The 18,705-nt window shown below is 37.4% G+C and overlaps 1 protein-coding gene across 6 annotated transcripts in view; it reads left to right on the top strand.

Moving 5' to 3' along the window:
* RASAL2 (RAS protein activator like 2) overlaps positions 1 to 18,705 on the top strand; it is a 348,451-nt gene that overhangs the window by 256,974 nt on the left and 72,772 nt on the right. For all 6 annotated transcript variants that reach the window (XM_042925859.1, XM_042925862.1, XM_042925863.1 and 3 more), the window contains one exon: positions 8,931 to 9,037. In XM_042925859.1, coding sequence (XP_042781793.1) covers positions 8,931 to 9,037 — 107 coding nt within the window. The remainder of the gene's footprint in view (positions 1 to 8,930; positions 9,038 to 18,705) is intronic.

Raw genomic sequence — 18,705 nt, forward strand, 5'->3', positions numbered from 1 at the left:
TTAGAGGGACAGGGTTTGGTCTTGTTTTTTTAACACTTCATTTTTTTAAGAGCAGTTTTAGGTTCATAGCAAAATTAAGAGGAAGGTACAAGGACTGTGCAGCCCCCTTCCCCCTCATGCACAACCTCTCCCATTACCAGTGTCCCCCACCAGAATAGTAACATTTGTTATAGTTGATGAATCTGCATTAACACATCATAATCACCCAAGGTCTGTAATTTACATTAGGGTTCATTTTTGATATTGTATATTCTTTGGGTTTGGACAACTGTATAATGACATGTATCCATCATTACAGTACCACGCAGAGTTTTTTCACTGCCCTAAAAATCCTCTGTGCTCTATGTATTCATCCCTCCCACTAAGGTCAGGTTATTTTTTGGAGGACTTTTTATCACTTTTTAATTCAAGCAATCAGTATTAGATGTTTTTATAGGTTGTTTCCAATCATTGTTCACATTTTTCACCATTCCATTAAGCAAGACCCCTTTCTCCCTCTTTACCCCATTTCCTCACCTGTTTCTTGACTAGAATATTCTTATTAGCAACAGTGTTCCAGGATTGAGCATTTTCTTTGGTGGGCTTTTTTGCACTAACTTACCCCTCTAAGAGAAAGATTTAATTTTTTTTTTATTTTAATTTCTATATGTGTGGTGACAAATGTTAGAGTTATTGTGATCATTCACAATATATGCAAATATCAAATTACTAGGTTGTACATCTGAAACCAGTATCAATCTGTATGTCCGTTATAATCCCTCAGTTAAAAAAATTTTTTTCTACAGTTATTTAGTTTTGAGAGAGAGAGCGTGAGCGGGGGGGGGGGGGGGGGGGGCAGAGAGAGGAGACACAGAATCCAAAGCAGGATCCAGGCTCTAAGCAAGCTGTCAGCACAGAGCCTGACGTGGGGCTCGAACCCATGAACGGTGGTGAGATCATGACCTGAGCCGAAGTCAGACACTTAACTGACTGAGGCACCCAGGCGCCCCTATAATACCTCAATTTTAAAAAAGAAATACATATCAGATTTACCTAGGAAACTTTTTGTAATATTTATGCCTAGGCTGTACTCTCCCCTTCCCCAAAGGTTGTAATTCAGTGGGTCTGAGCTGGGCATCTGTGTTTTTATTTATTTATTTATTTATTTATTTATTTATTTATTTATTTTTAATTTTTTAAAATTTACATCCAAATTAGTTAGCATATAGTGCAACAGTGATTTTAGGAATAGATTCCTTAGTGCTCCTTACCCATTAGTCCCATCCCCCCTCCCACAACCCCTCCAGTAACCCTCAGTTTGTTCTCCATATTTATGAGTCTCTTCTGTTTTGTCCCCCTCCCTGTTTTTATATTATTTTTGTTTCCCTTCCCTTATGTTCATCTGTTTTGTCTCTTAAAGTCCTCATAGGAGTGAAGTCATATGATTTTTATCTTTCTCTGACTAATTTCACTTGGCATAACACCCTCCAGTTCCATCCACATAGTTGCAAATGGCAAGATCTCATTGTTTTTGATTGCCAAATAATACTCCGTTGTATATATATACCACATCTTCTTTATCCATTCATCCATTGATGGACATTTGGGCTCTTTCCATACTTTGGCTATTGTTGATAGTGCTGCTGTAAACATGGGGGTGCATGTGTCCCTTTGAAACAGCACACCTGTATCCCTTGGATAAAGGGCATCTGTGTTTTGATTAAAAGATCTACAGCTGGGGCACCTGGGTGGCTCAGACAGTTAAGCGTCTGACTCTTGATTTCAGCTCAGGTCATGATCTCACGGTTCTTGAGATCAAGCCCCATATCGGGCTCTGTGCTGACAGGGTGGAGACTGCTTAGGATTCTCTCTCTTTCTGCCCTTCACCCACTCACACTGTCTTGCACGCTCTCTCTCTCTCAAAATAAACATTAAAAAAATAATAATAATGAAATAAAAGCTCTACAGCTGATTTGAATTCACAGCCAGGCTGGCAAATCACTGGTTAAGTGGAATGCAATGTGATAACGCATTATTTTTTTTATTGAAATATAATTAACAGTGTCATTATAGTTTCAGTGATTCTGTACATTACTCAATGCTCACCACAATAATACAATGCTAAGTGATTTACCTCTCTTTAATATATGAAGAATTGTGTGTATGTTGTTAAAGCCCTTTGAGTTATTTTTAGGAAGAAGTAGGAAAATTGGGGTCTCCATGACTATTTATCTTATTTCTTCTCCATTACAGCATATTATACAAAACACAAGGAGAATAGGGTAACATGCATAGTAATTAAAAGTACAGACTATAGATCCAGACTGTGTGAGTTCCAATCCTGATTCTACCCTTTACCAGCTGTGCAAACATAGAATAATAGAATCTTTTCTTGTTTTCTTATCTGTAAATGGAGGCGATAGTTCCAGAGAATTGTTGTAATGATGGAAGAGATAACTCCTATAAAACACGTGGCATGTAATAAGGAATAATAAATGATAGTTTGGTGTTGCAGGTATGTTCGTTATGTTTTTATTATTATTATTAAGATCCTTGGTGGTTATCATTAAGAACCAGAGATCTGGGGCGCCTGGGTGGCGCAGTCGGTTAAGCGTCCGACTTCAGCCGGGTCACGATCTCGCGGTCCGTGTGTTCGAGCCCCGCGTCAGGCTCTGGGCTGATGGCTCGGAGCCTGGAGCCTGTTTCCGATTCTGTGTCTCCCTCTCTCTCTGCCCCTCCCCCGTTCATGCTCTGTCTCTCTCTGTCCCAAAAACAAATTAAAAACGTTGAAAAAAAAAAAAATTTAAAAAAAAAGAACCAGAGATCTGCTTTGTGTTTGAATCTTAAGCTACCATGTAGACATCCATGAGCTGTTTTCTTAGCCTTTCTGGTTGAGACGGCTGTTTGCACTAAAGCTATTCTCTGCTATCTCATCCACTATCATCATGTGAAGTCCTAAGTTGAAGAAATGAGGTACTTGTCGGTGTCCAAACTCCTTGACCAGAGAGAAATCAATATATTCTCCTATTATATTAATAAGAAGGAATTTTAAAAATAACAATAATAATAATAGAGAATAAATTTGTTGAAGTAAAGAAAAGGTGGGGAGACTGAATGGCTTTACTTCCTGAGAATTCACCACGTTTGTGTACTTAGCACCAATTGGTTTGGATTGAAGTCAGTGTCAAGGGCATGCAAACTTGAAAGGTCGGCTTGTTTGAGTGAAGTCCTGCAGTCTAAGTGATACAAATTGGATAAATTAAAGTGGCTCTGGGGATTTGTATTTCAGAGCAGCTGAATGGTAGTGACTGTCCTGTACATAGGCTTTAAAGCTGTAAAACTGGGATACAGCAGAAAATGTCCTACTGAAAAGCAGGTGGATGAAGTCTATAAACGCCCAGGTGCTACGGTGTTAGCAACTATATAAACGCAGTATATAATTTTCTTCTCTTTGTTCTTGTCACTTTTCCTTTACAACATTGTTCTCCAACTGAATCTTTAAGGTCCCATTGCCTTTTAGGAGTCTTCCAACGAAGCACAAAATCTCATTCTCCTGAAGCCTTTCCTCTTTCACCTTTTGCCATTTGTTTTGAGGTCTTTCTTGACCGAATACATACAGACCCATTGTCTGATAGTCTTCTTTCCTTCCTCTTTTTCCCTTCTGCTCCTGTGGGAAAGGAGTTCTAATTTCGAATTCCCAGCATGAAGAGAGAAGTTCTTTGCTTATCTTATTCATTAATAACTTGAGCCACTGACATATCCTATCTTATTTATTGTCATCATTTACACAATATCAGGGCAAATAGACGGTAGTGGAGTGGGCTCATTCGCAGCAGCACCCCGAAACTTCAGTGACGTGAATGCGTACACAAACACAGTTTGGTGTGTAACTTTCTGTCAGGCTTGATTGAAATGTTACTGATTTTTAAAAAGGTTTTTGAAGTGAACTAAAAAGTTCCCCTTTCTAGACTAGAGTAATATTGGAACACTTGTTTCCTAAATATAATATCCAAAATATTAAAGGGGCCTGTGAATAATTGTAATGGACAGAGCCTCCCTGTTCATTCATGTTTGATAATTCTGTGCACAAAATTACTAGAATTGACCCGGGTAGCCCTTCATCTGAAGTATTCAGGCACACGATATATGCCACACCGACTGCATCTGTGAACATGTAATGTTTTTCTGATCTGTCATAACTAGAGACTTTTGCTGTGAGAAGGGTATTTTGGTTCCTTACATCATTGTCCAACAAATTAAAACTTTATAAGTATCTTTCTACATTTTGTTTATTTTTCCTGTTGAATTTTATGAAATTACTTTCACATTGGTAACTATTATTTTCTTTTAAATTTGGCCCCACACTCATCCAAGAGAATAATAATTGTTACCACCTCAGGGGCCCAAAGATTAAGGCAGATAGATACCAGGCCCAGCACTTCGCACAAAACACTCAATATTAGCTAAAATTATCATAAAAATACTTCTGCCTTAGACAAAGTAGTCACAAAAGAGGTGCCTAAATAACTTTTATAGTACATCTTTTTCTCTTCAAAGAAATTATTTTGAACCATTTCTTAACGATGGTAACTTATTCTAAGAGTGACACACAGTATCAGAATTCATGACACCTGAGCCCTGGTATTTATGTTAAGTGTGTGCATGTATGACATGATGGCAAACAAACTTTGGTTAAATATGACTGAAAAAAAAGGTAAATGTAGGAGCGCTTGGGTGGCTCAGTCAGTGAACGTCCGACTTGGGCTCAGGTCATGATCTCACAGTTCGTGAGTTCAAGCCCCGTGTTGAGCTCTGTTCTGACAGCTCAGAGCCTGGAGCCTGCTTCGGAGTCTGTCTCCCCCTCACTCTGCTCTTCCCTGCTCATGCTCTGTCTCTCACAAAAATAAATAAACATTAAAAAATTTTTTAAAAAAAGTAAATGTACTTGATGCTTATAGATATTTGGCCATAATGATAACAGATACAACAGATACCTTTCTCATTTAGGATATTTTCAGGGGCTTTTGGAACCTAACCCTCAGTTAATATGATAAACATTTCCCTTTACTCTCTTTCCAAACATAGAATATTCCAGAATTATTTCAATCACATTCATTATTCAAACTCCTGAAAAGAAAATACCTAAGAAAGTGCCAGTAAGTGTATCTCTCCATAGGGTTTCTCTGTGATTTATTATACCTTTTGGTGAAATGTGTTTGACCAGGTGGTTTTTCATTTCACAGTAAAAACCTGAAGTCTGCACATACAGGCCTACAGAGCCTACATGGTCTGAGCACACCTCCATAGTCTCAGGCTTTCTGCTGCTACTTACTGGTCCCTTACGCGCAGGCCTCCACGCTGCACTTTACTCCAGGAGCTTTGTATTGGCTCCCCCCTGCCCGCAGTGTTCTTCCCTAATCAACCTACAAGGCCGACTTCCTCACCTCATCTTCTCAACGCAGCCCCACCCATTCACTGTAATTACTATAGTGAAATTACTACACCTCTTCATCTCCTTTACACTGTCCTGCTTTTTTGTCTTCCTTGAAATGCTTTCTGACATTTCTTCTCGATAAGTGAATTAAAGTCATGAACAGTACAACTATTAGGTTCTAAAGACAGACGTTGACTCCTGTCTGTTGAACAAGCACATCCTTCACCAAAAGTGCCTTTGCCCCTATAATCATCCAGCAGAAAAGATGAAATGGCTTACACAGAATCACACAGATAGTTGGGAGAGCACCCAGTCGTTCGCTTTGTTCAATAATGTTCCCTGCGGAGCTACGTTGGAGGTTGTCTGTCATCATTTTAAGTTGTCACTTCATCTTGGTTCATACCCAGTGGCAAAGGAAATGAAGAGATAAATTTAAAACTTAACCAGGCTTTTCTATTTTATAACTTTTTGTGCCTTTCAATCTGCAGGTGGAAAATATCTTTAGAGGATGAGAAAGTGAATACAATGGTTTCAGACCTTAACTGAAACAATATTATAAGTCTCTGACTCAGTCTTAGAGAGTGAGCATATTTTAAAATAACTGTAATTAAATATTATGACTATGAAGGAACACTAATTCTTATAGCAGGTGAAAATAATGCAGGCGTCTGTAACGTGAGTGGGGGCAGGGGAGAGAGCCGTCTAATTTTGGTCTACTGGAACTGGTATAGATTTTCCTTCTAACTCAGCAGAAAGGTGGCTTTAGGGGGATAGTAGCAGCTTTCCTTTCTGCTTGGAGATTTCAAGTTCAAGGTAGCTGGGCCAGTTTAATATGCAGGCCTGCCTGTGACTAATCCAGTGAGTTGTTAATTCGGCCCTTGCTGATGCTGCCACCATGGCTCTGAACGGCCACTGGTGCTTGGGTATACGTTCCTTTGCTCCATTTTGAAACAGTTCCGAATCTTCTGAAAATGAAAGAACTTGGGTATTCAAGAGCCTTTTTTTGCATCTGCAGATAAGTTGCCTTGTTGTGGGGGCTGAGAAAGTCAGGGAGTGTAGACTTCTTCTCATTGGCTCATGCAGCTTATTTCCTTCCTTTTCCCTTTCTTTTCCCTCATCAATGCCAATTGTTCAAACTTCAAGAAAAATTTAATTTCCTCTTTTTGAACCTAGTAATATTCTCTAAGCCACACCAGAGTTGTGATATTTCTCAAGGTACAGAAAGAGAATCTAAAAGAGGAAGAGAAGTACAACAAGTAACATATTTGTTAGAATTTAACATGCGGTTGCTCATTTTAGCCAATATAATTTCAAATTGTTAAAAGCACTGAAATATATTTATTTAATGAGTTCATATGCCTGAATACTATAATTAGGTGTTTGAAAGAAAATGAGGAAATGTTTCCATTTTTTTCCTTATCCAGAACATTGGAAATTAAGGAAAACTGTTTACTGGATCATTTTAGTCTTGCTAATGGAACTTATTTTCCTCCAAGTTTGGTTTCTCCATCAATTATTCAGAGATTAAAATATATTATACTGTAATATTTAATCTCATGTATCTTCTAATTATAGGTTATTATCAGAGGAAAGATGAGATTTTCTTGTGTCTTCACCAGACCCTCTCCCCACCAGCCTGCCCCCCATATATTAGAAATGCCTAACTTGGATAATCATTCTTTAAAGTCACGTTCCTAAAGTCTGAAGGTCTTGTTGTTCGGAGTGCTTTGCAAAGCTGGTTTGTTTAAATTTGGTGCTTTGTGCCATTGCCGTGAATTTTAGCTAATTGTACTGCCATTTTTTAGAAGTCATGTGTGCCTAATTCTGAAAATGGCTTTGTGCATTAAGGCTCATTTAACCACTGATGGTCAGAGAGAAGTTGAGAGACTTAACAGTTATTGCTCATAATTTTAAAACAGTGATAGCATGGGACTTTCTTGTACTGCAGGCATATAAGACGCTATGTTGGCAACCTCTGTCATTAGCAATGTTGCAATTTGGCTTATGTCTTACTGGTCAAGATGTCACACAGAAGTTATGTTTAGTTGTGGAAAGAAAATCAGTGTCCAGCATGCAAAGATGGTAATAGGGTAAGCACTTCCAACTGGATTTTCATAGGAGGGATTGATTTGTGTGCATTACTAGGTCTGTGTAAAATGGTGTCCTTTTGGCACTAGCTGAATATAAATTTCAGTAAATGTTTTTTTCTTGCTGCGGATTAGTGTAATACAGTGAAATTTTCTGTAAGTGAGGGGAGGCAGTGGTTGGGCGTCTGCTAATAGCCTGAAAGTAACTAATGAGGATGTGCAGTCGGAACGATTGATTGAATAGCTGCAGTCCTGTGTGTTTCTTTCTCGCTTGCTCTCTCTGCAAGCTGTAGGGAGGGAGGGGGAAGAGCAAGACACAGGGAGGGAGCGAGAGAAAAAACGCTTTCTCTTAAGTAGAAGTAGCACGGATCCCAGGGGCCAGGAGGCCAGAAATGGAAGTTTAAACTGCATCTATCTTTTAAAGGGAGAACAGCAGGAATCAAAATGTCAGTCTCCGGAGTCACGATTTACTCCTTATTTTTTAAGATCTGGAAGATAATACAGAGTACTTTTTTTAGCATGTGTTTTTTTTCCTTGTCCATGTTGAGATTATCTAATGTTATCTGAGAAGCTGGATTCCTATATGTCTGTCAGTTGACGTGGAGATGGGAAGCAGTTGTGATAAAGGTATAATATGTGTATATCTATCATCTGTGTGCGTGTGTATGTGCATATATATATGCATATATTTATATCACTCTATGAAAAAAATGTTTAAATGTAACCTTAATATAGTGTACAGTAATTAAATTAGAAAATATCACATCATCTGCAAAATCCGAAGCTTGTTAGGTCAGTTTGAACAGATTTAGGAATACAGAGTAAGATCTTAGTAAGGTCATATTGCCAGCACAAGGAGAAGCTGATCTATTTTTATATCTGCATAGGCATATATGTTATTTTATCCTAGCAGCAGCTTTCAGTCGCCTCATGGCCCTTTGGTTGCAGTCTGGTGAATCATCTTATCTGCACAGAACTGAACTTTGACCTTTGTGCAGACACCATCGAATCATGTACAACACAAGACTATATTTTGTTCACAAGAATGCCAAAATTGTCTTTGGATTCTGTTAACTCCTATGTTGCTGACAAATAGAGAAGTATATTCATGCACTGTGAGATGCGAATATCAAGTGAATTTATAGATCTTAAACATAGCTCAGAAAATGTGAAAATACTTTTTATGTGTGCACAGATAAAATTATAATCTGTCATGCTAAAGCGGATTCTTAACTGTGACCAGGTCTCCCTAGTGTCTTGATAGTTCGAATACCACAGAGAGAAACAGAGAAATCATGTGGAGATAGAATGTAATATGCCTTTAAAGGAAACTGATTTTTTGTGGGGGAGAAAACCCCCAATAATTTTACATTGTAGTCAAAGATCCTAAATTTCGGTTTCTTAATGATGTTTTTTTTCTTCTTTTCCAGAGGTGCCGGCAGAAAGGTCCCCCCGCAGACGGAGTATCTCAGGGACCAGTACATCAGAGAAACCCAACTCCATGGACACTGTAAATACCTCACCCTTCAAAGTACCAGTAAGTGCTCCTCCTCTCTAAAAGATATTTTACTTTTCTCTCCTTTCTTCTTAGAGACAGTTACTAAGGAATCCACACATTTTGCTCAAGAATTTCTTTATAATACTGAAGTTAAAGGACACAGTTATCAACTTATGTAGATCAACTGTGGTTAATGTCCACCACTTTGAGTAGAAGGTTTATTACATTTTAGGGAATAATTATTAAATTCAAATTCCTCTGACCTACAGAGTACAAATCTTTGCAGGATGCCCTTTTATGAAGTTACTAGTGAAAATCTGTTACCATTCTGTAAAGATGCTGGTAGCATTTTTTTTTTTTTTTTTTTTTTTTTACAAATGGGAAGAGTTTTTTGGTTTTTGGTGTTTTTCGTTTCGTTTTGTTTTGTTTTCCTTGAGCTAGAGCATAAACAGTGAATGATGGGACTCATAAAGTTGCAGAGCAGATTATCGGAGAATTAGACGATTGTGAGTTCTATTCCTGAGACCTGGCCTGTGCTTTGCTTAAGCCATCTTTTGGATGACCATCTAAGTGCTTAAGAAATACCCTGGAAGAAATATTCCTTAAACTGACTAGGCAGTACTAAGAGTCAGTATTAAATATTGAATGCTGAGATCAGAAGGCTAGAAGCGATCAGGTCAGCTGACCAACACTTGCAGTTCTGTTTTGTACCTTCTTGATATAACTCTCAGTAACCCAGATTTTAATCCATCCATTTTCTTTGCTTATTTAATAAGAAATACACTGCCTAATTCTATCATTTCAGTAAAACTTATTGTTTTTAAACTTGAAAAGAGTAACTATCATGAAGCTGGCCATTATTGTAGGTACAATGGAAAACACTGTAAAGTAGAAGTAGACTTTTCTATTGGGGGAAAAAAAGATGATTTTCTTCTAATTCAGCTAAGTTAATATGTTGTATTCCTTATTTATATATTCCACTACTTTTTATTTTTTTAAGTTGGGAAAACTCTGTAGGTTGAAATGATATTTTGAGATATATAAGCTGGTATTCATTTATAAGTCAACCAACATGAATGTTTTATTTTGGATTAACTCTGAAGAGCAAGATTTCCCTTTATTGTCTCTCAGTGTCTTGTAGAGTTTTTGAGTATCTGTTACTGTGTGACACCTTCCAAATGTTTACAGATTCTCTCATTTTTAAAGATCACAAGCAAGATTGGATTAATATTCTAACAATATTATGATGGAATGATAAAATATCAGATTTCATTCCTTTTACTAAATTTCTTTCTTCCATAGACATAGCTTCCCACTTAAATGTTTGGGTTTTTTTAATGAATGAAAAGGGCATTTTTTTTTTTTCTCTTCCCTCCCCTTCTTGTTTTCCTGATGAAACAGAAATCAAATATAGTGAAACTGACTATCCATACACAGTGTTTGGTGAAAAGGATTGAATTAGAATTTGTAATTTTCATACAAGCCTGCTAAAATAGAATGGTTAATTCTTAATTTTTTTTTTTTAAAGTCAATAACTGAAGAAAAATATCCTTCTATAACATTCAAGTACTTCTATTGAATCTGAAGTTCATGACTGGGCTTTTTAAGTTTGAATTAATTAAGAACAATAATTTTCATTTGTATTTAAACAGTTGATAGCTAATTTGAGGTTTACCTTAATAATAATACTAATTACTCTTGAGTAAAAGTAATAAACCAATGATGCACATACATGATGGTGAGCACTCCTTTACAGACCATTTATTCAGCTGTTACTCTTCTGACAACCTCAGCCATCTCACAGATTAAGAAATATTGAAGGAAAGAAGGAGCCTCTGACTGGCAAACTGTAGTTCCAAAGCCCATGCACTTAGCTCTCTAGGAGAATTTAACTATTCGTAAGTTCTTACCTAGGCAGTTATTTGAAAAATAACCATCAGAACACATTGATTGTAATTTTTGAAAAAATGAAGTGAGTTGGGGGGAGGAGGCAGAGGAAATGAAAAGCAAGGACTCATAAAAACAACCTGAATCCACTTATTATAAAGGCAAATAGCCCAGTGTTGCCATTGAACTACAGGAGTACCATTGAATTACAGGACACATGGAGAATAGTGAAGTAATTGACATTGATAATAATGATCCTGAATCATTAAGAAAAAGTGAAATTATATTTGTCATGCCAGTTTTCTTTTTAAAGTGTCACTGTGCAATATTGTGATATATATCCATTGAGAATATTTTAAATCTTGAAAATATCTATTGCTTATAAAACTTGTTATCCAGAAAAATATGGTTTGTGAAATGCCTTATTCCATGATGGCTCTGGATAAATAATTTATATTCTCTTAAAAGAAATCAAAATATGCTGTCTAAAAGAGGCAATGCGGTACTCAGATATCTGGAAATTCACAGTCTCCTTATAATACCAATAACTAATGTGACTGACTTAAATGTAGTGCCAATTAGAATTGTGTCTAGCTTTCGGATCAACACAGAATGCTTTTGTAATTAATATCACAGTGGAGTCTGCATGTGAGAAAGCAGTGTAAGAAGGAACCAAACTTTGAGATACTTAACTAAGTTACTAATACAGTATCCCATGCTATTAGCATGATTGTTTCCATGGAAGTGATCCATGTTAACTTTCTGAAGGGGCAAAAGTGAGATTTAAGCACAAGTGCTTGTGATCCTAGGATTCATGTGTCTTTCCTGTGGTGTAAACAGCAGGTTCACAACTTATCAGGTGGACCCTCCAAAGGGCTTACTCTTCCCGGCTCCATTTTCAAGCAAATACTGAGTGCAGATAAGTAGTTTTTAGCAAAAGCCTTGACTGAAATTATTGACAGTGACACACTTCCCGAATGGTTGCTTTGGGCAAAGTATTAGTGATTCACCAATTATTGATACTTTCTTGGCACTAGGTCCTAGGGACACAGAAACGAACACAACAGAATTTTCCACTCCCAGAGAATTTAAAGTCTAGTAGTAAGAGACAGAAAAATGACCAGATTCATAAGGAGGTAGATAAGCATGGTGACACAGATTTTTAACAATGCATTGTGTGAGCAAAGGCTTTTCCGGGGAGCCAGTATTCGAGCTGTTTCAAAGGCTGAATGAAAATAATTGACGGGAAGAAGAGTATCCCAGGCAGAGGCAAGAGCAGTTTAGAAAGACACACTTCATAAAGTGACTGAGGCTTGCAGGGGATATAAGGGTTCAGTGAGCAGGAACCAAAAGGCATGTAGGCCAAAATGGCAAGAGAGAGGATGGGGAGGTAGGTTGGGGCAAGACTGGGAATGTTTGTTTGTCAAACTTAACTAAATTTGGCTGGCCATTAAAGCGCTAGAGATTTGTTTTCTGAAATATTTATCTTGGCTCAAAAGCTAAACCAGAAAGGAGCTAGCCATGGACTCTCCAAAAGGGCTTTCTTCCCAGCTCCATTTGTGTAAATACTGTGAAGTATTGGTAAATTTCTTGACTCTTCCCCAAGTGACTCTTTTTCTCCTTGCTATCGGCATCATAACTCAGGGCAACAAGTAAGGGACTGCCTGCCATTCAAGAGAAGGCCAGCCCTGCACCCACCCCAGGCTATCAGCTGTAGAGTAGTGGTTAGCTTTTGAGAGATCAGGAGAAGCAAGGGGGTAAGAGTCACTTGTATCCTGCTGACTGCTGCTGGATGTGGTAGAAAGGAGCCAGGGAGTAAAGATTGCAATGAGCCCAAATTAGGGAAACCCAAAACCTTTGTATATCTTTCCCATTCCCCAAAATGTATATTTTTATAATCTTAGAATGGATAGCCAGTACAACAGTCTATTCATGTGTACTTCTTACTTAGTCTAAGCCATCTTTATGCCCGTGGTAGACAGACGAGTCAATAAGTTGAAATAAGCTGAAAAGTAAAAATAAACATAAGAGGGAACTTAGGTGGCCACTAAATCTATAGGTAAGGCAAGGTCTTGGTGTTTAGGAATTTTCAGTGCATTTGTACTTTTATCTAATCATAGGCATAAGGAGAAGCAGTGATCTGCAGGATACTTTTCCTGTTTCTTCTGTTCATTCCATGTTTCTTTACCTTAATTCCAACTGCAGTTGTTTGTTTCTAGGTCCATGTCCCTCATTAGACAATAAATATCTCCTCTCATCTTTGTAGCTACCTCAGTGCCTAACACAGTACCTTGCACACAGTAAGCACTCCACAAATAACTGTTTAATGGATAAGGCATTCATGACTTACTGAGTGACCAGAGTCAAGGGAGTGTCTCACGTTTACTCTCTTAGTATTACTCATGATATCTCAGTCAAATGGATTACTAAACCTTTTAATAATCACCAAGCGATCGTTTGGAGTAAATGCGTGTACCTGTGCAAAAGAGTTACATGTTTTTCTTCAACCAAAAGAGATTTTAATATATATTTGGAATTCAGGGCTTTTTGGTATTTTATGTATATCGTGTATTCTGTGTCTACTTACACTGGGAAGTGTAACTAGATAGAAACCTTTATTTAATGTTTTGTTTCTGTGGATGTTTCTTTGAGCCCTTTACGTGTCACGTATATGTGTAAGCTCACAATGTTTTTGCAGATCTGAGTTTTGACTATCAGCTTCTTCAGGAACACTTTTAGTTATTTGAGTCGTTTTTGCCTCTTTTTAAAGATGCTATTTTTCACTTGTTTCTTTATCATATTGCTAGACTTTTTACATTTGTCACATTTGTGCTTTCCTTTAAATAAAACATCCATTGTATGGTTTATACATTGTTAAAACTATATTCAAATAATATTTACAGGGGTAATTAGGAAGAAACGAGTAAACTAATGAGTTATCCAGGTACTTTAATTCAGAAAGGAAAAATGATCATGCCTTGTAATTGTATATATTTGTTTCCCATTGCCTGAGTGTTTGGAACCGGCTTCTTTCTTTAATGTTCTATTTATAAAGTGACTATTGATATTTATGATTTTTATATCACTTCTCCTTAGACGATGCCATCCATTTAGCTTTGGCTAAAAGAAAGCGGCTTGTGTTCCGGGCCAGGTGCTTGGCTTAGTGTTCTCATTTCCATAACACAATGGTCTGAGTTGGCCTTCCATGTAAATGTAACACAATGCAGTCGCAGCTGCTTCGTTTGTATTAGCTTTGAGCTTGGCTCTGAAAGAATTCAGGCACTAAAATTTATGCCAAGACAACCAGAAAGCATAGTTGAACTAAGGCAGTAGCTGACTGTTCCTTTGTAACCTTTCTTGTTCCTGTGACAGTGACACCTGAGCATTCCCAATCAGATAGAGTAGATACAAAAGATTGCCAAAAGATGAAAACTTGGCATAGTTTTTTAAAAAAAGTAAAGCTTTAGAATAATAAATGTAGATGGAGTTAAATTCTTGTGTAAAAAGAAATGTTACATCCTTTCTTAAGTATCAAGATGTCAGGCTCAGTTGGTATTGGTCTCTGTTTTGAATAGAATCCTCAAGAAGATCCTTAATAAGATTTTTGTTTTTCCAAGTTAAACAAAGAGACAGAGCTTCATGCCCACTTGATAAAGATCAGATAGGGGTGTCTGGGTGGCTCAGTCAGTTAAGCGTCCGACTTTGGCTCAGGTCATGATCTTGCGGTTCATGGGTTTGAGCCCCACACTGGGCTCTGTGCTAACAGCTCAGAGCCCGGAGCCTGCTTCAGATACTGTGTCCTCTCTCTCTCTGCCCCACCCCTGTTCTCTCTCTCTGTCTCTCCAAAAAATACATAAAAATTGGGAGAAAAAAAAAAAAAGATCAGATAGTGTTCATTGTCAAAACCAGTGGTTTTCAACTCTGGCTATTCCTAAATATCACCTAAGGAACATCCAACCCCCCTCCCCAAACAAAACCTAATGCCTGAGCTCCACCTCAAACCAGTTAAACCAAAATCTCTGAACTAGAACCAAGTATTCTGTATTTTTTTTTTAAACTCCCAGATGATATACCCAGGGTTGAGAACTATTTGTCTAAATGATTAGTTAATATGTTAGGAACCAATTTTTTTTCTTATTTTAAAGAGAACACAAGTTGGGGAGAGGGGCAGAGGGGAGAGAGAGGGAAGGAGGGAAGGAGAGAGAGAGAGAATCTTAAGCAGACTCCATGCTCAGCATGGAGCCCGACACGAGTCTCTCTCCCATGAACCTGGGATCATGACCTGAGCTGAAATCAAGAGTCAGATGCTCAACCAACTGAGCCACCCAGGCACCGCATATTAGGAACCCATTTTAGTTCATGTCTTTTCTGTGGACATCATTTCTTTTTTTTGTACCTTTAGGTCTGGCATAAGAAACTAATAAGTGATATTTTTTCAGTGGCCTGCCATTGCTTACAAATTGCTGCATTGTATATTAGTTGCCCTTCCAAGTGTTTGACACAGTCCATTTGAACGACAAGTATAAATGTACAAAATACAAAATAGTGACCTCTGGCCAGCCTAAGAATCTCAGTCTCAGGGGTGAAATAATCCATTTTAATTCATAGTAGCCATGGTACAGTGCCATTTCAATTTTTGTATTCCTCATTGCAGTTGCATTCCTGGGCACTTAAAGTTCTGTCTTCTGCTACTTAAAGATTCTGTATCCAACTTCTCTTCTTCCCTTTACTGACCATCTGTGTGGAGTTAAAATCCAAAGTAGGATCACCCTGCAGTGGTACCTCTTTTTAATAGAGAGTATATTTATATATATATATATATATGAATATATAATACATGAATATATTCATATTATGTCTATCAAAATAGTATTACCAGAGGTAAAAATAATATAATAAACATAAGAATGTCAGAAAAGAAAAATTATAGCCTGAGGGTGTTAAATATTAACTGTACCTTTAAATCACTTTGTAATCAGGAGGGGTATAAATTTTAAAGTTTTTAATAATAAATACCCTAGAAACTATAACATTTGAAGCAGAGAAACAAAAAAAAGGAATAAGGTTAGATACAATCCCTTAAGGGAGATAGAAAGGAGACAGCAAATACCCAGAGGAAGAGGGAACCAGAATGGCAGGGAATATGGCCAAGATTCTAAACTTGAAAGAATCAAAGCATGATGGAGACTCTCCTCTGTCTATGGTTATTCATAAACATATTTGCAGCAGTGTTAACTAGTGGAGTTTCCAGTGTCTCTTGCCCAGGAGAAGAGGGCCACTTGAGAGAGAGAATGCGATGAACTCACAGCTCGTTCTTATGGATAGAATACTACAAGGGCTAATGCCCACTTAAAGAACATGTAATTAACCGCTAAGTATAACTGGTATTAGATGCTTTCCTCTTTCACAGAAGTTAGGAAGCTAGAGATATAGAAATGAAACCTTGCCAACTTCTCAATTTTGCTAGTGTTAGCTGTACCGAAAGGTGTTTTTGTACTTCTCGGCTATACCTATACTCTGCAGGCTACAAGCATTGCTGGTAAACAGTAACACCCTTGAGTGCCTTCCTGCTGTCACGCCCATTAATTCTAGAACCAATGCCAGTACCATTCCACTGGAGTTTTAAATGTTTATTTTATATTAAGCCTCTACTAATTTCATTTGAAAATAACTTTATTCCCAGGTTATTATTTGATTATAATATCACTACAAAATTTTTTGTCAGACTGTTGTAGCTATTAAAAGACTCCAGAAGGATTTTAATAGACATTTCTCCAAAGAAGATATACAAATGGCCAAAATTCACATGAAAAGATGCTCACCATCATTAGTCATTAGGGAAATGCAAGTCGAAACCATAGTGAGATACCACTTCATACATACTAGGGTGACTGTATTCAAAAAGAGAGAACATAATAAGCATTGACAAGAATGTGGAAAAATTAGTACACTATATGGTGGAAAGGAATGTAAAATGGCACAGCCACTTTGTAAACAGTTTGATAGTTTCTCAAAAGGTTAAACGTAGTGTTACCACATGACCTAGCAATTCTACTTCCAGGTATATATACGAGAAAATTGAAAATGTGTTTATACAAAACCTTATACGTGAATGTTCATAGCAACATTATTTGTAACAGCCTAAAAGTAGACACAACCCAAATGTCCATCAGCTGAAAAAGGATGGATATACAAAATGGGGTCTCACAATACAGCAGTATTGTTCAACCATGAAAAGGAGTGAAGTCCTGATACATGCTACAACATGGAAGAACCTTGGAAACATGCTAAGTGAATGAACCCAGACACAACAGGCCACGTATTATATGGTTCTACTTAGGTGAAATGGCCAGCGTAGGTAAATCCATAGAGAGAGAAGCTAGATTAGTGGTTGCCAAGGGTTGAGCCAAGAATGACTACTCATATGTATGGGATGTTTTTGGGGAGTGATGGTAGTATTCTGGAATTAGACTGTGGTGACTGTTACACAACGTTTTGAATATACAACAGCCACTAAATTTTGCACTGTAATGAGTTTGATGGTGTGTGAATTATATTTCAATAAAGCTATTAAAAAAACTTGAGAAAAAAAGTATAGACAGTATCTGAATACTTGTTAATATTGATTACAAGTTGAAATGATAGTATTTTGGGTATATTGGGTTGAGTGAAATATATTTTGGGGAGGAAAAAAGACAAAAAAATGCATTTCATTATATATTGGCTGCTTATTTTCTTCAAGTGGGTGTGTGGTGTTTTTTTTGTTTTTTGTTTTTGTTTTTTTGGTGCTCATTAGTGATACTTTGCATATTTGCATTTTTATGCAAACTACCATAATTTTGCCTGCGATAAAGAAGCTTATATAGCTTCATACATTTTTACTTAAGGATATAGAAATATGAAGCATGACATATGGTTTTAAAAGAAAAAAAATTATGGCAATCATATATATACATGTAGATATTTTTTAATTTTTGCAAACTTTTACATCTTAAGGGTTATTCATATCTTATATAGTGTACTTTATAATCTCTTCCATAAGTTCATGGTTATTGAATAAACTCCTTGATTTTTTTCATTTTGTATGTAGTCCGCCTTTGCCTCTGTATTTTTCTGTGATGTTTTATATGTGGGTCTGTTTAATGGGATAATGCCGAGGTGTTCATATTAGAAGGACCTTTTAATGACTTTTTGTATAGCAATGAAATTAATGATCAACAAATCAGGAAATAGTGATGTTGTTTTCTTGGAGAATATTTTTCTAAACAGTCCTCTGTATTCTATTAACAGTTCTGATGTCCCATAGTAATTTAAATTTAGCTTGCCCCATACTGTGTGCCCCCCAAACACTTATGTTTTCCCCTAAAACTATATTCCTCCCGAATTTCTAGCTTTGTAGTACTACAGATTTCTTCAGTTCCCACAACCGTAGTATTTTCTTTCCTCCCAAATTCAGTTACCCTATCTTCTCCTCTCCTCAGATTCATCCATCCATCTTCCAGCCCCGCTGCTACTTACTTGAGTTATCAGTGCTTGTTATCCTTCCCCTGAACCAATACCAGGACCTGCCTCATGAGCATGAGACAAGCGCAGTGCACTCAGAAAGGCCCCTTGCATAGACTTTAATGTTCTGTGGTCACCATCTTAAGATTCTTATTGATCCATCTTTGGATTTGTGTTCTGTAAGTGGGGCCCCTGGGACAGTGAAGCACATACTGGGACTTGGGAGCCAAGGCCCGTCACCACCTGCCGTTGCTTCCCTGGGATGGATTCTTTTCCACCCACTTCCCCACCCCCAGAACTCCTACCAGCCTCCCTGC

This window comes from Panthera leo, chromosome F3 (genome assembly GCF_018350215.1).
Source record: "Panthera leo isolate Ple1 chromosome F3, P.leo_Ple1_pat1.1, whole genome shotgun sequence".
In the NCBI taxonomy this organism is placed as follows: Eukaryota; Metazoa; Chordata; class Mammalia; order Carnivora; family Felidae; genus Panthera; species Panthera leo.